Source organism: Erithacus rubecula (genome assembly GCF_903797595.1).
Source record: "Erithacus rubecula genome assembly, chromosome: 8".
NCBI lineage: Eukaryota > Metazoa > Chordata > Aves > Passeriformes > Muscicapidae > Erithacus > Erithacus rubecula.
The window spans coordinates 12,776,964-12,794,849 of NC_136659.1; the positions used below are offsets into that span (position 1 = coordinate 12,776,964).

The window sequence follows — 17,886 nt, forward strand, 5'->3', positions numbered from 1 at the left end:
TAAGCTTTTATTTAGAAGAGCTGGTAACTGAAAAGAAATTCTACATAGCATAGGTTTAGTAATTCTAAGATTCAGAAATTTCCCTCTGATCCACACACTGACTCTACAGCTCAAGGCTTACACTCAATGCAATTAGCAGCTTTGTTGCTTTTAAAAGCATTGACAACAAATGCCCAATTACAAGGCTGAAAATTGCCATTACACTCCTTAAAAATTCCACAATAAAGAGAAAAATGGATACAAAAACAGTTTTGCTATGACTCTTCATAACTGCTCACAGCAAAAAGTGGGCACCAGCAGCAGAAGAGACTCACATGGGAGAACCTGAATGCCCCTCCAGCTCCCTATCCTATCATAGGCAACCCTGACCTCAACAAGGTCCAACAGGTAACAGGGAAACGAGGAAAACGGTAGCAATGTTTTGTGAGGAAACATAACGGAGCATTTCTATAGAAGATCCTGACAACAGTCTAAAGGAAAAGCAAGAAGGCAGCATCTTAAAAAAAGGATGAAGGCGGTTTGTGTTCGTTGCAGGAGATAAAATGACACAAAAGCAGGAAATGCTGTCCTTCCCTTATCCTGCGGACTTAATGAAAGGTCAAGTATAGCCATCAATCAAGATAAGGAAGCGGCAACCAAAGAAATGACCTTCTCTGAGGGCAAACAAGCATGTATCAGATAGCACTTTTACTCTGATGCAGCTCTTTATGTGAGGGAAAAGAGAACACAGTTTCATGCCAGTGTTAATAAAAATCAAAAGTGAAAATTAAGCACTTGAGATGGAAAAATGACAAGCAAAAGTCTATTAAGTCAAAGGCTAGTAGCCAAGGAAAAAGCTTGCTTCCAAAATTTGTGAGTAGTGCAGCAGAATTTTATTCCTCGTGCAGCTGGGCACCTAGCTTAGGAGACATCTCCTGCAGGAAGGCATCCTCACCAGTTTGTTACTGATAAGCTCCAGGCTCATTACATGCACTTTAAATTTCTGGTTTAAAGCTTGCTGCTTTTCTGAAAGAGAATAACTCATTTTTAGTTATGCTTGACCTCACACTTACAAAATTAATTTACAGTATTCCCCTGTGAGTTATGCTTATGCTGTCATTTTTGGGGACAAAAAAATCAGATTGTGTGGAATTGTATCTATAATAGATAAAAATCTAATATTCCTCAAAATCAAATGTAAGTATAAATACTTCTTGGAAACAAGCCTTATGTGACTACCTTTTGTTGGCATTTCTCAGCTGACATAATTTCTATTTCTTGGGCTAGTTTTTAAACCATGGAGTTGTTTCAAATTCACTCTTTGGGAAAGAATAACAAGTTTACCAGCTCTCGGGGTAGAAAGGCCTCCTCCTGACGAGCCACAATCAGACAGACAGTCTCTCCTTGCTTTGTGCTCCTCAGCATAGCCACGAGCTCTTCCTGGGTCCTGCCAGTGATGTCCCGTCCATTCACCTACCAGCCACAAAAGAACAGAGGATGTCTCATCTCTGAGTGTGACTGCCTTTTAGCAGGCTTATTAGGTTCCCCTCACCTAACACAGGTGTCATTCAGTGACTGAGAACAAAAAAGAACCAGCAACAGCTCCTACACTGTCTCACCCTCTGGCCCTGCACAAATTACTTAACCTTTCTCCTCCTCATTTTCACCATCTGTTAAAGCAGCGCTGTAGTACTTACCCACCTTGCAGGGGGTTTGTGAGGCTTAATTAGTTTGTAAAGCACTTTGAAGATGAAAAGTGCAGAAACAAGACCTCAGTATTAAAACTGTTTACTTTAAGAGCTTTTCGAGGTTAGTAAGTAGAAATAACCCATTAGATAATCAGATTGTAAGTCACAAGATACCTGAAAATTTTCAACAGACCGATTTGAGCAAAATTGCCTTAAAATGAGCACTTCACCAGCTTGATATTAACTGGAGATTTCTGCATGTGGCTAAAGAGGTAAGACAAGTTTTGGTCCTAAAGAAATATGTTTATCTGCTTTAAAAACCAAGATTTTATCAGGTTCCCCTTGTTCAAACACCCCATGGACCCTTGTGAAAAGAACCATTTTTCCACCTCATGGTGCAAAACACTTGTTGACAAACAAGTGGCATAGAAGCTGTGAGTGTGACTTTTTTTTTTTTTTTTAAACCAAGGGCAAGAATTGAAGTTCCATACATGAATAATATGTATGTGGAAATAAAAGATTTATGACAAAGCTGGCGATCACTTTTAAGCAATGCAAACACAATGGTTTATCCTAACCTCCAGGATTCTGTCTCCTGACTGCAAACGACCATCTTTCACTGCTGCACCTTTTGGTAAAATATTCTTCACAAAGATTGGACCAGGACCATGTACTGAAGAGTCTCTCGTAACCACTGTGAAACCAAGTCCTTCTGGACCTAGAATGTCAGACAAAGAAGTCACAACATAAATTTCAACATGCAAATGACAATCATTAAAAGCAGGCAAACAATGTGAGCAAGATATCCCAGAGACTCATTCAGGTTAACTCTTAAAGAAAGAAAGCAAGCAAAAAGCTGCAAACATGAGCCAGTTTTCTGCATGGTCTAGAGAAGAAGTCTATTTATACCCAAATCCTCTTCCAAGAGCTACAGATGGAAATAGTGGGATAAGCACATAATAATAAAAAACAAGAAAGAACTCTCTATTTAGAGCATTTACTTTTTCTTTAGGTCATTTCAATATTAGTCTTCACTTTAATATCAATCATTTTACATGGAATCAGAGCAATTGGAATTGTTTATTTATGAGCATAAATACAGTTCAGCAGGTTTTACTGAAATTTGGTAAATGTGGAGAATATCACATGATTTGAATGCAAAACTTGATGATGTGCTGCTCAGAAAGGACAAGGTGGTATTTGTAAGCTTCCATTAGTGAAGTTGTTTGCTGCTTGGAAATAAACAACCTCAAGTGTTAACAGATATGTTATAAAAATAATTAGGGAGTAAAGTAAATATTAGTAGGTATTACTTATATGCCACCAAAATCACTATTGCAGAGTTCAAAAAAATCTTTTTATATTGAGTGGTATTACTACCCATGAGATAGTTTTCAAAGATATCATCATGTCAGTATCACATTACTATAATTTCTAAAAATATAAGTGTTTCAAAATCAAAAGCATTAGATCTAGAATGGGGAAATTCTTAACACAAAGCTGAAGAATTCAGAAGTAAAAATGAGTGATTAATGGTAAAGAAACAACAAAAATTAAGAAATGAGAGCTTGATTGCATTCATGATGTGTTATTTGACTAAAGTTACAGACAGTTTTCAAAAGGGCCACTTCTAGGATCAAATTTAACTCTCAGCCAAATCAGAGAAAGAAATTAAATAGAAAATACAAATGATAATTGGAAATTGCTTAAGCACATTTTACTACATGTTCCTAAACCTGTTGTTCCATTCAAAGACAGACAGCTGCATGGTGCAGCAATTAAAGATATACACACAAATTTGGCCTTGTAACAGCTGAATAAATATGATAAGGGGGGAAAAAAAAGGTTTGAAGAAAATAAAAAAGAGAAAGAAGTAAATCTGTGATCAAGTTCTTGGAAAACATGAAACAGAGCAGATTTTTAAACTTATCTTTAAAAGAATGTCATAGCTGTATTAGAGTCAATTAGCAGGCTGAGTAAAATAATCAAGGTTACCAGCAAACAGTTCAAACTTTTATTCTATCCCTGTGAAAAGACTGAACTATCTCTTAAAATCACTTATTGCTAATGGAATTGTTTCCACAGTCAGTAACAGATATGTCCTAATCAGTAAATTTGGTTAGTATACATTCAAACTTTATGAAAAAGCCCACTGTAGAAAACATTACTGCTTTCATTCCTACACCTTTTCCAAGTTCTGAAACTTCTAAATGGTAAATAACATGTTTATATTTTCAATGTCACTTGTTAAATTAAGTTATGGTATCACTATAGAGAACATGGTACCAAATTAATTATACTATCTCAAAGACTTACCTTTTTTCAGGTCTATCTTTATTTTCTTTGCATTTCTCTTATTGCCAAAGCCCATAAGTGGAGAGAGTGAAGGAGAAGAAGGCTTTCTACCCAGACGTGGGAGGTTGGGGCTCTTAGCTTGTTGTAGTGTTCCCTGTACACCTGACTCCAAGCTTGCTCCAGAAATATTAATTGTTTTCACAGCAGGTTTTGGATGAAGAGGAGGTGGAATTTTTGTTTTTGTAACTCCTTCTTCATTATTCAGCATACAAAGAGGAGCAATAGCAGACTTCTCATACTGTTCTCGGTTGTATGGAGGAAGGACTTCCAAGATGACACTTTGAAATTTCATTGCCTGACGAAAGATGTCCTGAGCCCTTTAAAAGAAAAGTATGAAAATTCATATGACAAACTACAAGATTTGGGCCAAATTTGAAGCTGTTTACAGAGAAGATGAAAATTTACCTTATGTTCACATCTACAGTGTCCCTTTTTCAGAAAAGTACACATGAAATAAGATTTCAAAGCTACAGCACTTCCTTACATTTCAAGTAGGAGCAGCATACCTGTCGGAATTCCTAAGATGCTAGGAAAACATATCCACCAGAATAAACTAACATTTCTTCATGTAGAGCATCAGAAAGGAAAGTTCTGATGGCAAAAGCTCATCAAAAGACTGCTGAAGTTACAGCTTGCTGCTTTTTTCAAGTGCTTGTTACGTATTTTCTTGTTGGCAGAGGCACACAGACCACTCATCACCAATTATTCTGGTGAATACATCTACTACAAGCAAGCTCAACTCTCCATTCTTCCCAAATCCAGTCTAATTGCTCCTCAGATTCCTTTGTAATCCCTAATGCAATTGCTGGCTGATTCCACAGTAATAAAACAGGATGAGGGTATGGGATACATTAGAAAGAAAACTGGTGATAAAAATAATTTAATTATTTGTGTTTCTACATAAATGCATAAATACATAGGTCAATATCACCCACATCTTTCAAGCAGTAACTTTTTGCTAAGTGGATATGCAGACTTCACATAAGCAATGTTTTTACAGATGTGCTCAAATGCAACACTAGAAACTGTGTTAGAGCATTTAACGGAACTACTCCCCTTGACAGTGATAAGGCAATGGAGAACAGTTTTAAACTAAAAGAGAAAGATTCAGGCCAGACATGAAGAAGAAATTTTTTTACTCAGAGTGTAGTGGGATACTCGAACAAGTTGCCCAGAGAAGCTGTGGATGCCCCATGTTTGGCAATGTTCAAGGCCAGGCTGGATGGGGCCCTGCACAACCTGATCTAGTGGGTGACATCCCTGTCCATGCCTGTGGGGTTGGAACAAGATGATCTTTAGGGTCGCTTCCAACCCAAACCATTCTATGATTCTGTGAACTGATACCCTGGTAATGTCACTGTAGTCAGATCCCCATGCAAGTTGGCCAAAAGAACTGTTCATAAAGCCTTCCCTGGATTTTGAATAACCTGTAGATTTGGTCAACCAAGCTATGTTACAAACCTTGGATTCTAAAGGAACAAATTAGACTTCCCTCTTCCTTAAGAAGGGAGGAGAGGAAAGCTTTCTGTTGAAGTGGACTGATTTTCTTCCATATTGGAGAAGATCACTTGAATACAAACAAGAAGTAGCTGAAGCACATTGAGAATGAAAAACCAAAAGCTTCTGCTTAGCTGGATTGGGGCAAGAGAGGACGTAATGGCTGTAATAAATTTTAAATAAATAATGGAGTCATTCTAAGAACATTGTACTTATCTCCTATCCTTCTGTGGTGTGTTTGTCAGTCTGAGTCACTATTTTACTGAAGCCTTGGCTTTGGCACTCAGTTATGTTACAGGAATCAATGCTGAAAGTACTTCTGAAATTTTTATTATTTTTTTTTTTACACTGACAAAGGAAGGAAGCCACTGCAAATATAAATGTCTTGCAATCACACCTACTGCTTTCCTAGATGAACAGAGCTGCACAATACATCCACCTTGCAGCTGTAGGTGGTGGAAAGGAGAGGCTGTTTTAAGAGGGTTTTCTATAGCATGAAGACATTGAAGTCAAGAGTCAGTCCCAATGGATACTGCTGTGGGAAGAACCATCCTTGCCACACTGAGTGTATGAACATCAAGAGTCAGAATAGCAACATTCATTGACAGGCAATGCTGCCAAAGAGAAACCTCAAACTTGGAAAAGAAAGGTAGCAGGGGTAATGCTGTAGGAAGGTATTCTTTAGCACCACCCTCAAGGGTTCTTTTTCAGGGCTGTAACAGACTGTGCCCCAGTGTGTCTGCAGAGATTACAGGTTGTCTGTTCATCTATGGCCTGTCAAAGTTCTCAAGGACAGACATTACCGTGATAGCAGAAACCATGGCACACTTCCAGCGTAAAGGATGCAAAATTGTAACTGTGATTCTTTCACACCCCATCTTCATCATTGCAAGTAGCCAGTTGGTCATATGTTACAAGGTAATTTAATAACTCAGTTTCAAAAGATTAATATTTAAAATATATGCAAGAAAAAACATAAGATCTCCTTCAAACAAAAATTAGTGGAAATCACTCAAGACATCCTATGGGAAAGTCTAAATGCAGTCTTCAGGGGCAAAATAACTGGCTGCACTTCAAAGGGAAAAAATAATGAATGGAGAAATTTATATTTCTTGAGACCCCAAGTGCATACTTTAAAGAAATAAGGCAGCCAGTTAAAAGAGGTGCTAGAAACTCTGCAGCACAACAAAATGTAATTGAATAGATTAGCAGCAAATGAAAAAGCAGAACAACAGTCCCAATACATAACTATTATAAACATGGGAATACAGAAAGTAGGCTGCTGCTGTTACAGCTGCAGAAGAAGCAATTGTCAGGAGCAATACTAGAAAGTCTCTGCTGAAATTAGAAAGTGTAACAGTCTAAGTGTTAAAACAGCTTTTACAAGGATTATGAAGAAATGTCAATTTGAAACTAGCCAACAGGTTTTCCTCTCAAAGGAGAATCTGATTGCTATTTCTGGGTCAACAGTCATTGGAACAATACTTTGTTGTATCTTTTACAATTTGTGGATTTCTGTACCTTGGACTTCTGTCAGAGTTAGTACAGTTATGTTATGCAAGATGAAAAGTAAAAGGCATGTTCATGGAGATTAGTTTCAATCTGGAAAGAGTCAGTTTTCATTCTCCAGAGCCAGGAAGGAGAGATGATGTAGAAAGGTATATTCAGCAGAACAAGGCAAGACTTGGGAATAGGCCAGAGCTCACCTAAAATGTTCTCCCCAGTTCCCAAATAGATATTGAGCCCTCAATACCTGTATTCTTTCTCCTCAGATCCAAGGCAACTACAACCACACTACTTTTTAACGTAAGGAAACTTTGTAACATATGGAAACTTAGCCCAACAAAATTAGGCTCTGCTCTGAATCTTTAAGTTGTTTTTCTCTCAAACAAGACTGATCTCTCTAAGATAACTCTTATGGCAAATAGTCCTTCCAACTCCCAAAACTTCACACAAGCTTTTAGAAACCAAGTGTCCTGCCTGTCGCATTTTGAAGGAAAGCCTGACAGAGAACTAGAAAATTTCCTGAAGTATTTCAAACTGCCCCAAAATCTAGTAACTTTACAGAAAAACATGCAGAGTCCTCCACTCCACAAAAACCTCATGGACTGAAATCCTTTGGAGATTTAGTTAAATTCAGAAGAAAACACAGAGGAGACAACACATTGTAAAGAAAGGATCACATACGATTTTGAAAAGAGAAGTTTTGGTTCAAGCAAAACCTTATTACCATGGGGCAATGAATGTTTTAATAAGATACCAACAACTTTGTTCTGCTAAAATTGATACCTTATTTAGAAATTGCCATGGATGGAAGAGAATGGCACACAGTAGAGTGTGTTTACCACCAAATATGCAAAAATTGTAACTGAAAAGCTATAAGGAGGAAGAAAAGCACAGTCTCAAAAACAAGAATACCTATAGTACAGAACTACACTGGTTTCATGAAAACCTGTTATTCAAATATTTATTCCTAATTGCGAAATTATGTATTTGATTTTAGTCTAGAAGCCTTGAACATTTGGCTTACTGTTTAGAAAGTTAAGCCTCGTCTCCCCTTGACATCTCAATACATTTTTGTTATATTATAAATAGTCAATCATTTGTCTAAACATATGGATTAAAAGCAAAAACAAATTGATATTTAATTACCACAGCAAATATCTGTGAAATTTGAGAGGCTATTCTTTTGTGCAACAATGCCACATTAATTCATAGATGATCAAAACAACCTGTTAGTTAAAAAATATTTGAGATAAATAATAAATGTCAACAGACTTTTAATAAAAGTCATAAGAAGCAAGACTTTCCATTTACTCAAGTAATCATAGTTTGACAGTAGAAGTATTTTTAAAAAAATTAATGCTCAAAAAGCTACAGCACAATAAAAAAAATCTTATTTAATTTGCAAAAGAACATTAAACGCTGCTGTGATGTTGACTCATTCTGAAAGTCTTATAAAGAAAAAATTACAAAGAGAATATAGTAAAAATAGCAGAACTAGAAAGGCAAGATAGCAATTACAAAACTTGCTGCTATTAAATTAAGTAAGCACAGTAAATTCACTAAAGCTCCTCAAATGTCACCTTATTTGGAGGTTTCAGCAAGAAAATCATGAAGTTCCTGTCACATATCAATTTCATAAGCATTTTTTCTGTAACAAGTATTAATCCCTTTACAAATCCCTTAAACATAGCACTGTATAAAATCTCAACTAGTTCAAAGTATTATTAAACCAGCACTTACTGTGCAAAGGTTTTGTCTGTAAGGTCCACGTGGTTTATCTTCACAATGCATTCATTTTCATGGAAAAGACCATCACGCCTAGATCTGCTGTTCTCTTCAATACCACGGATGAAGAGTCCCAGCATCCTAAAAAGCAGAACATAGGTGGAAAATATCCTTATTGTGCTGAGACATTTATAGCAACTAAAACTAGATATTAATCTCTACTTGTACAAAATAATAGAGTAGACTGCCTCTCTATCTATTAGGTGCTTAATCTAGAGAAAGGTTTCAGCTGACTTACTAACAAAAAAGGAGATGATTCAAAAAAATACCCCAGGAAATTGCTGCACACTAATGCTTTACCACTTGTTAGAACTTGAGGGGCATTAAGTCCTGTAGGTCACACTTGAAGAAACAGAGGAAAACACCTAGATCCCTCTCCAGGTTTAAAATTTCAACATAAATAACTCTGCTGGGAGTGTTAGGGTAATCATGACCTACCTGGAACACCTCTGTATTGCAAGTTACAATTCAACATATATATTCAACATAGCTATATCCAATGATAACACTATGGGGTCCAAAAAGTCGTGATAACTGCGAGCTTGTGAAGAACTTTTATAATCAATCTTTGTCCACTATATTTCCATACCACTTCAGCATCAAAGATGGTCATCAAAGATGACCTTTAAAGATAATTTTCTATTGGTTATACTCCATAAAATATTAATGTGCAATTTTCAACATGCCAGCACTCCAATCACAAAACAGAAGTCCTATATTTTTGTCTCAGATTTATGACTGCCTCTCATATCTAATTCCACTCAACAGATTCACAGTATGCCATACAATACTAGATTCGCTAAGCATCTGATTTTAGATTTACTGTCTAAGAACATTAAAAAATTTATACTTCTGTCCTATCAATTGCTAAGTGAAAAATTGGTTCCCACTGAATATTAGTTCTTTGAAGTACCTAACAGAAAAAAAAGTGATTTACTAGCATAAAGATTGTCTTGTCATGAGTGTTATCCTTCTCTAAGGGATTAAAAAAGGGCAGTGATGATGACATCCAACTACTGGCAATCAAAAACCTTTAACCCTAAGAACTAATTATGCTAACAGCTATGTTAAAATGCAAGCCAGTAAAAGTACAGAAATAAACAAAATTACAAATTAAGTTGGTTGCTCACTAATCCTGTGTGCTTAGATACTGCATTCATATAATGTAATAGGATTGTTGACTTGTCTGAAACTTGTGTGTTCTGTACTGCCCATGTGGCTTGAGTTACATAGAATGAGGCAGCTTGAATTCATTTCTCCACTACTTTTTTCCACAGCCTAAATTTTAGCATTTTAATGCACTATTAAATTTTAATTTCCTGTTTTTAATGATATTTAAATGCAAAAGAAAGCGGGGGGAAATTATTTCTATTACTTTCATGGTTCCTGTATAAATTAAGATTTTGTAAATTAATATGATGTTTTAATGACCTGTAGGAAAACTTTTGCCTGCAGCAGCACCAGGCTAAAACCAGCATTACCTTATTAGAAGGTAACTTTATGATTTAAATACTGGACCCCGTTAGTCATGGCCAGCATGTCCCCATAAATTCTATCATGTCACCAAAGAAATAAAAGATGCTTTTCTGTACTTTCTCATGTTATGATGAGGTACAATTTATACTCTAGTCTCAGGCTAGATTAAAAAAGAGGGTCAAGCCATTTAAGTCAGTCCAGTATTTTAACTTTAAAGGTATCAGTACAGTTCTACCAAGGGTCACTCAAATGTAAAGACAACTACCTGAACAACCAGTAGTCTGTCTGTCAAAGACCCTTCTACTTCAGCAGATCCTCAAAAGCATTTTTAAGTAAGGACATATTAATATGAATACAATGTAGACCATGGAACATTTCTTCTTGCAGGTCTTTAAAAGCTGCACTCAACAACAGTGATGCTTGAGTACAGAACTGCATTTCAGCCTCAACAATTATTGATTTTAATAGCTTGTAATTTAATCAAAATTGTTTTACTGAAGGATCTTAAAATACATGTACGCACTACAACCTTTATGGCATGCCTGTATCAAAGAGCTCCAGGCTGCAGCTCAGAATGGGTAACAAAGTGGCTTTCTCAAGACAAACAGGCAGCCCACAAACCAAGGACAACACTATCTCTGACAGTTGCCAACAAAGACCAACTTTCTTCTTCAGACAGTGATGCCATTTTTACAGGTAGCAGATGGACATCTATTTTCCCTTTTGGTAAATAAAGCAATCTGAATTAATTTGTGTCCACTTCCAAATTCAGATCATGCCAAGAAAACAAACCTTTACAAGGTAATTCAATCTTTTACTTTCTCTGTCCTACATGAAAGCTGACAAGTAAAGAAACATTTTAGAATTAGACAATTTTTACTTTTGCAATAATTGGCTTTGAGTAACAGGCAGCCATTTTACTATAAAACAGTGTCATTTATGGCTCTGGCAATTTCCCATCTCTTATTCACGGCTGCCAGTGTCAAATTAACTCTCTGGCTAAGCCTCTGTATGTCAAATTTCAGCCTAGATTTTTTTTTTTAACACATCCAAGTTACATAGCTTGGAAAACAGCTATAATGAAAATGCTGACGCAGTCTTAACTACAGCACATCAATATGAGCACGCTGCTATAATAGGCTTTTGTGATCTCCATGGACTTTGTTAAATCATTTATAATTAAAGTAATTGTATTGTGACAAAGAAAGGTTCATGGCATAGAGCACATTTTATAAATGCTATGCAATCAAATCTGAAAGATGGCTTGAAAAATATAAGGTATGAGTAGATAAGCAATTTTTTTGACTTTTCTTGTCTGGTATGTCACTAAGAGAGAGCCTATGCAGACATATTCAATTAGGAAAAACAAAACAAAACAACAAACACAAACAAACAAGCGCACAACAGCACAACAAAACCACCCCAACACCACACAAAACTACTGAGTCCAGTTTACCACTCAAAGAATAAAACCAGAGACAATTAAAAGGGCATATATGAACAAAGACTTTAGTATTGACTGAAAGCAATTGGACATTGTGCCACGGTCTAGTTCACAAGATGCAGATCATTCAAAGGTTGGACTCAAGTATCTTTGAGGTATTTTCCAATCTAAATTATTCTCTGGTTGTCTTATACAGAACTTGGACTAGTAAATATTTTAGTGATGGAAGATGGTGTCATAGACCAATTTTTATTTTCCTTTTGGTAAATAGTAGATATTTTAAGATAAACACAGCTGAAATCCTTTCATTAATATACTTCTTTAGCAATGCAGAAAATATCTTACCTTCCACTCAAGGATGAAAAAAAGGGCACTACATGTATTCCCAAGGGTCCACCTTCCCCAGAAATCTCCACTGTTTTTGTCATTTCACTAAGAAAGAGCACAGGGAAACACATCACATAAGCTTATTCAGAGAATTCTCCATATTAAAAACAAATTCCTGATTGGTCAGATAGCAGAAAAGGTAGAAAAAATATTTGACTCAGAGCTCACTAATATAAGAGAATAAAATTAAAGCAGCCATGAAATTCTTTAATTGTTTTAGATTAGCATTTGTGTTTTTTAAAAGGGAAAGAAATCAAATACTAGACATTTTCCTAAGTTAACCTTCAAGTAAATTAATTAGAATATTAAAGAATAAGCTTTCAAGTGAGGAGACACTTCATAATAAAAGAAAAAAGCAGGGGAGATTATTTTACATGCTCTTAATTTAAGCTCCATGTGATTTGCTTCAATTTTCCCATGTGGCCACATTATAAACATGAAGATCACACAGAAAGGACATTGAGACTTTCAAGTCAAATCACATTTAAATATACTGATTTCTTCCCTCAGTTGCATATAACGTCTCTGACAAACAAAGAACAAAATAAATTGTGATCAGTAGTGCAACTCAGCTCATTTTACCAAAAAGTTTCCTTCCTCAAACATCATTATTAAAAACCTCTATATAATCTGACAGACTTATGCTGCTTCATGACATGTGCTGTTTCATTTCCTATTGACTATTTTCAATTGCCAGCCTTACAGTGACCTTACAGTGATCTCAGAATTCTGTTCTGAGTGACCATGACTTGAAAAGGAAGGTACTTGAACTGGCTAGAACCTTTACAATTAGCAATGTCTGTATTTCAGTAGACCTTGTTCCTTCTTTCCGTAATAGTGTCCATCTTCCAAAATACTCCCTCCCCTCCCAATCCTACAGTGAGGACAGAACATGTGAAATGGAACCAAATGGCCACTTCAGATACTGCCCTGAGTTAAAGATTCAGTCTTAACTGAACAAGAGCAGGCTGCTAGTGAGAAAGACACTCCTGATCACTCCTGTGCACCAGATCTAGAGAGCACACATTTGCTAGGTAAGATGACCAAGCCAACTCTCACCCAAGCCTGTCACCCTGCCCTCCCACAGATGGTTTTTCCCTAATACCACAACTTCCTCTGGCACCAACTGACTGATTTTGCTGACCCACGGTCCTGTGATTTGATGCAAGAATCAGTAAAAATGCACCAAAACCCATCAGGAATCTGTGATCACCCTTGAAGTGGCAGCACAGTTACACCACACGAGGTACAACACGAACCCACACGGCAGAGCTAAGCCCTCTCACAAGGAGCACACTTACTGCAAATGACCTTAGACAAAATCTGGCACTGCCTCCTAAAAACACAGCAATATGTTTTTGGTTTAATGAGCCTTTATCCAGTTGCACAGTGATTAATGAGAAGCAATGTGTCCTAAATACAATAATTCTTAGCTTTATTGGCTAAATATGGAATAAGACTGGAAAATAAGTTTATAAACTTTTTTTTAATTAGGGGACAGAGTGAGTTTTGGGGAGCTTCTTTTTCTTCCAAAAATACTGGCACTGTAATGAATTTATGTTCTCTAGATATTAAATGCAAAGACCCTAAACAACAAGCCACCACTGATCCCAATCTAACAGATTTACATGTTACTTTATTTTAACACAGCCACCATCAACTGGCATTTGTGGATTTTTCCTTCCTGTATTCCCCCGCTTCATTAATCAAATGGGGAAATCCTGAGAAAACCTTCCTGTGAGATTTTTAAAATACATTTTTTTTCTGGTGAAGCTGGTTAGAAAAGCTAATCAGGGTGGTTACCAAAACCCTCAACAATGCATGCATAGGAAATGAACTCCTCTTTCAGTTCCATCTTCTACTTCCTCCAATTCTCTTAACACACAAAGAAAGATAATTAAAGGGCTACTTTTATTGCCTTTTGAACTTCTACAAAATCAAAACGCACAAGTAAATTAAGCAGCCAAGCCCTTCAGATTCAGAAAATAATCAGAAGTAGTGAACGGGCTTTCATTTGCACACGAAAATTTAAATTATAGCTGTCCCCATATAACCCTGTGTGCTCTAGGGAAGAGTTGTCTTCCTAAGCAACTGTAAAACAGAGCAGGAATTATTTTGAGGGCTATCACGACAGACAGGTGAGCTGTCATATTAAATTAATGCACTTACAGTTATAAGCAGGCTGAAAGCCAAATAAAACATACAAACTTATTTTTAAATTGAACACGAAAGCTACACACTAAGAAAAACAGGCAGCTTTGCGAAAACAAATATTCTACATGGACTGTATGTATTATGCCAAAAATTTTGGTTACGTTGTAAAACTTAAGGGATGTTCTAGAGCATTAAATGTTCAGAATAAGAGCACACTTTGAATACATGTACTAAGAACTTTGAAATAATTTTTATCAAAAACCCATGACTCTAAATAGACTCCTCCTTCTCAAACAAATAGGATTCTTAGTTATATCCGGGAAGAAAACAACCTTTCACACCAATTTCCATGGATCTTTGAACCATGCTATTTTCATATTATACCTATGAAAGCATGACAGTTAAAAAATTTAAAAACCAGAACATCTGGGATTTGATTTGGTTTTTTTATATATTTTATTTGTTTAAGAACCTCAAAGATTAAAGGCAAACACATTTGGTGTCATTCACTTATTCTGTCCCTCTATGGGCAGGTTTAATCTGCCCACAAGGACAGCTGAACTCAGCACTGTACTATTTCACACTGGCTTACAGTTTGTACTGTACTGGAGAAAGTATTCAGGAACAGGGCATGGCTGAGTGAGATCCTAAATAGGATGAGCTCTAAGAATACTAATTACCAAACTCCAAAGGCACATGGGACACACAGGCGCTAGGATGCTTCAGTTTGACAGAGCTAGGTTAAAAAAAATTAAAGAAGGGAGTAGGAGAAAGCAGAATTACTGTCTAATGCAGGTTGATAACTGTGACAACACAGAATGTAACTTATAGATTTTTTTGCAGCATTCAACACATTTTAAAAACAAACACCCAAATAGGAAAAAATAAATTCCAGAAGTTAGTAATCTACTTGTGACCTACTGCTCTATGAAATCTTCCCTATAGATCTTAAATGCCCTTTGGAGTAAAAGAAAATGCAAGTCTGGCCCATTGAGTCAGTATAAAAAGATCAGGAGTAAAATTCCTAGCTGGGGATGAGAGGCTGAGAGCATTGGTGAGCAATGCACAGAGGGTGCCTCAGCAGGCTGCACTCTGAGTATCTCCTTGTTCTTAAAGGAGCAGATGGAGCTCCTACCTTAGGAAATCCTGTCCTTGCTGAACTTGGAACCCAGTCTCTATGGAATACACAGAGATACATTATTACAGCAGTCAAAAACACTGAACTTAAAAAAAAGTCTTAATGTCAGTGAAATTTCTCCACAGTGCAAGGTTCACCTCAACCAGAAATACAGCACTCAGGCACCTTCCAGTACATGCTGGCACCTCCCTTCCCCTTGCTGCACTGAAGGCACCTCAGGTCTCACACAGGGGAGAAGACCTGTCCAGAATGACCTGATCCAAGATGCTGTACTATTGATTTTTAACCTGAAGAAGCTGTCATCAGTTACTATTTAAATCTTCTCTGTTTGATATTATTGATTTCTGACAGATTCTTTACTGTCTATCACATTTGTCAACAAGGCTTGCCATGCATATTATTAAAAATGCTGATAAGTACTGTTCAATAAAGAGAGAAAGTGTACACACGAGCAGAGAGCATGCACAGCATTGGCAACATGGAAAGCAAAATTTAAACAGAATGCTGCACATTTAGTGGTGATATCTAATCACGAATAGATCTAATCCTGAGATTTGCAGTGTACTCCCTGTGGAATACTACAGCTCCCTCTCCTGAAACCTGTATCAAGAATTAGCAGTTTGTGGTTACGTAAAGGTAAAAGATCTATTAGCTGAAAGCTGCTCTGCAAACTACCCAAGAACACTGAAGAACCTATCCCAACCACTGAGCACACACATGCTTAAAAGAGAACCCACTCCAGAAATAAAAGTTACACGTTGTTGCAGCAAGACTGAGTTCACTGAGGTGCTCTGACCTTCCCCAGCTACAAACATGTCATATGATTGCTCTTGGAGAATGCAGTAGGCACAGCCTAAAGCAGATTAATTGTTTTAAAACACAGTGAAGACAGTACCTCAGAAAAGCTGCTTCCTGCATGGGTTACTGGGCAAAGCTTGTCACCATGTGTATGTCACAAGAACCAACCGCTCCAGTTAACAAAGTATTTACCATTCCAATGGCACTTTCTTTTGCAGTTTTAGTCATATTCAAAACTTTCTCAAGTGTTTTTAAGAAAAGGCACAGATCAGTAAGATGCCATATCTGAAAAAGATCTTTCAGTGCAGAATGTCAATGCTTCCCTTGCAAACAGAAGAGAACAGCTGATATTCTGAACATGCTATGTGTTGCTTTTATAGACCACAGCCAAGTAAAAGACAAATTAAAGGCCAGTCAGATGTAGAGAGCTCACAGGTGCAGTTATTAAGCTCTATCTCCTTACTTGTTATTCACTGGCACCTCCAATTCCATGCCTCTTCCCCTGCAATGCTGCCATTCCAGCAGACAGAGCATCCTTTGACAGAAGGTGTTGACATTCAGTAGAGAGCACAGGCCTACAGTGGATGTCAAATTCCTATAGAGCATTTTAAAGAAGAAGCATGCACAGATTTATCCAAATAAAGAGGTTGATGACTCTGCCATGTACTTTTTTCACATACTAAACCAACACAGTTACTAATGATAACAAAGTATTTATCTGCATTCATCCAGAAAAGGCTTCCAGAGTAGTCAGCTAAACTAAAACTGTCAGTAGCACACTTCCCACCCACCTGCTATCCCTTTTCAGCCTATTTCCTTCCCTCTTTTCAACTAGGTGCTCAAACCTTTGCTGAAAATGTCTTGAAAGCCCTGCATAAGGAGCTGGAACTCAAGATGTTATGTAGCGAACACACTCAAATGATGAAAATCGGAACAGTTTTTAAATAGGGCTAGAGAGCACCCTATAGAGAGAGGAAAAAGCAACTTGGTGCCCAGGCAAGGACAAGTCTTCCAGGTACAGTAAAGGAAACTGGTCACCCTTTTATATGAGACAGGAACACAGCAGCTGTTCCATTCTACACAACACTAAACAAACTAACAAAAAAGTTGAAATATTTACTATGAAATAATGCCACAATCTCCCAGTTTCAGGTTTAATGGGGACACAAATCACCTGATTAAAATGCATTAATCTAATTATTCCAGACTTTTTTTCCCCCACACGAAAATGAGTTTTCACAAGATTAACTGTGAAGTTTTAGAGAGAAATCAGACAGCCTGTGAGCGCTGGGGTTTTGTGTCTTTTTTTTCTTTAAATCAAATTGTTCCAATTCTCTGTTGTTAGACTAATGAAATACACAATAGGTTAAAAATAGGAAAACACAGAGAAGGAAAAAATGCTTCAGCTACACTTTAATTATGTATCTACAGTGCTTAAACCAAGGAACTGACCCTGACCTCTGCTAAAAAGAAGTGGGAAGACAGTGAAAGCGAACATAATGAAAACACATAATGAATTATCTATGCATAAATTACCCTTTGCGTTCCAACTAATCCACTGCTATTAAGCTAAACATCCACTTGCAAGCAGATTCATGTTTTCTGTTCCTTAACACAGTAATTTTTACTGAGAAAAGCAAGCTTTTCAAAACCAGTATTCCCATGTATGGTGTGCTAAG

The 17,886-nt window shown here is 36.9% G+C and overlaps 1 protein-coding gene across 4 annotated transcripts in view; it reads right to left on the reverse strand.

Moving 5' to 3' along the window:
* Positions 1 to 17,886, reverse strand: part of PARD3B (par-3 family cell polarity regulator beta) — a 385,570-nt gene that overhangs the window by 202,350 nt on the left and 165,334 nt on the right. For all 4 annotated transcript variants that reach the window (XM_079311454.1, XM_079311453.1, XM_079311452.1 and 1 more), the window contains exons 6-10: positions 12,076 to 12,162; positions 8,766 to 8,891; positions 3,984 to 4,339; positions 2,246 to 2,385; positions 1,324 to 1,452 (exon numbers count right to left, since the gene is read on the reverse strand). In XM_079311454.1, the coding sequence (XP_079167580.1) occupies positions 1,324 to 1,452; positions 2,246 to 2,385; positions 3,984 to 4,339; positions 8,766 to 8,891; positions 12,076 to 12,162 (838 nt within the window). The remainder of the gene's footprint in view (positions 1 to 1,323; positions 1,453 to 2,245; positions 2,386 to 3,983; positions 4,340 to 8,765; positions 8,892 to 12,075; positions 12,163 to 17,886) is intronic.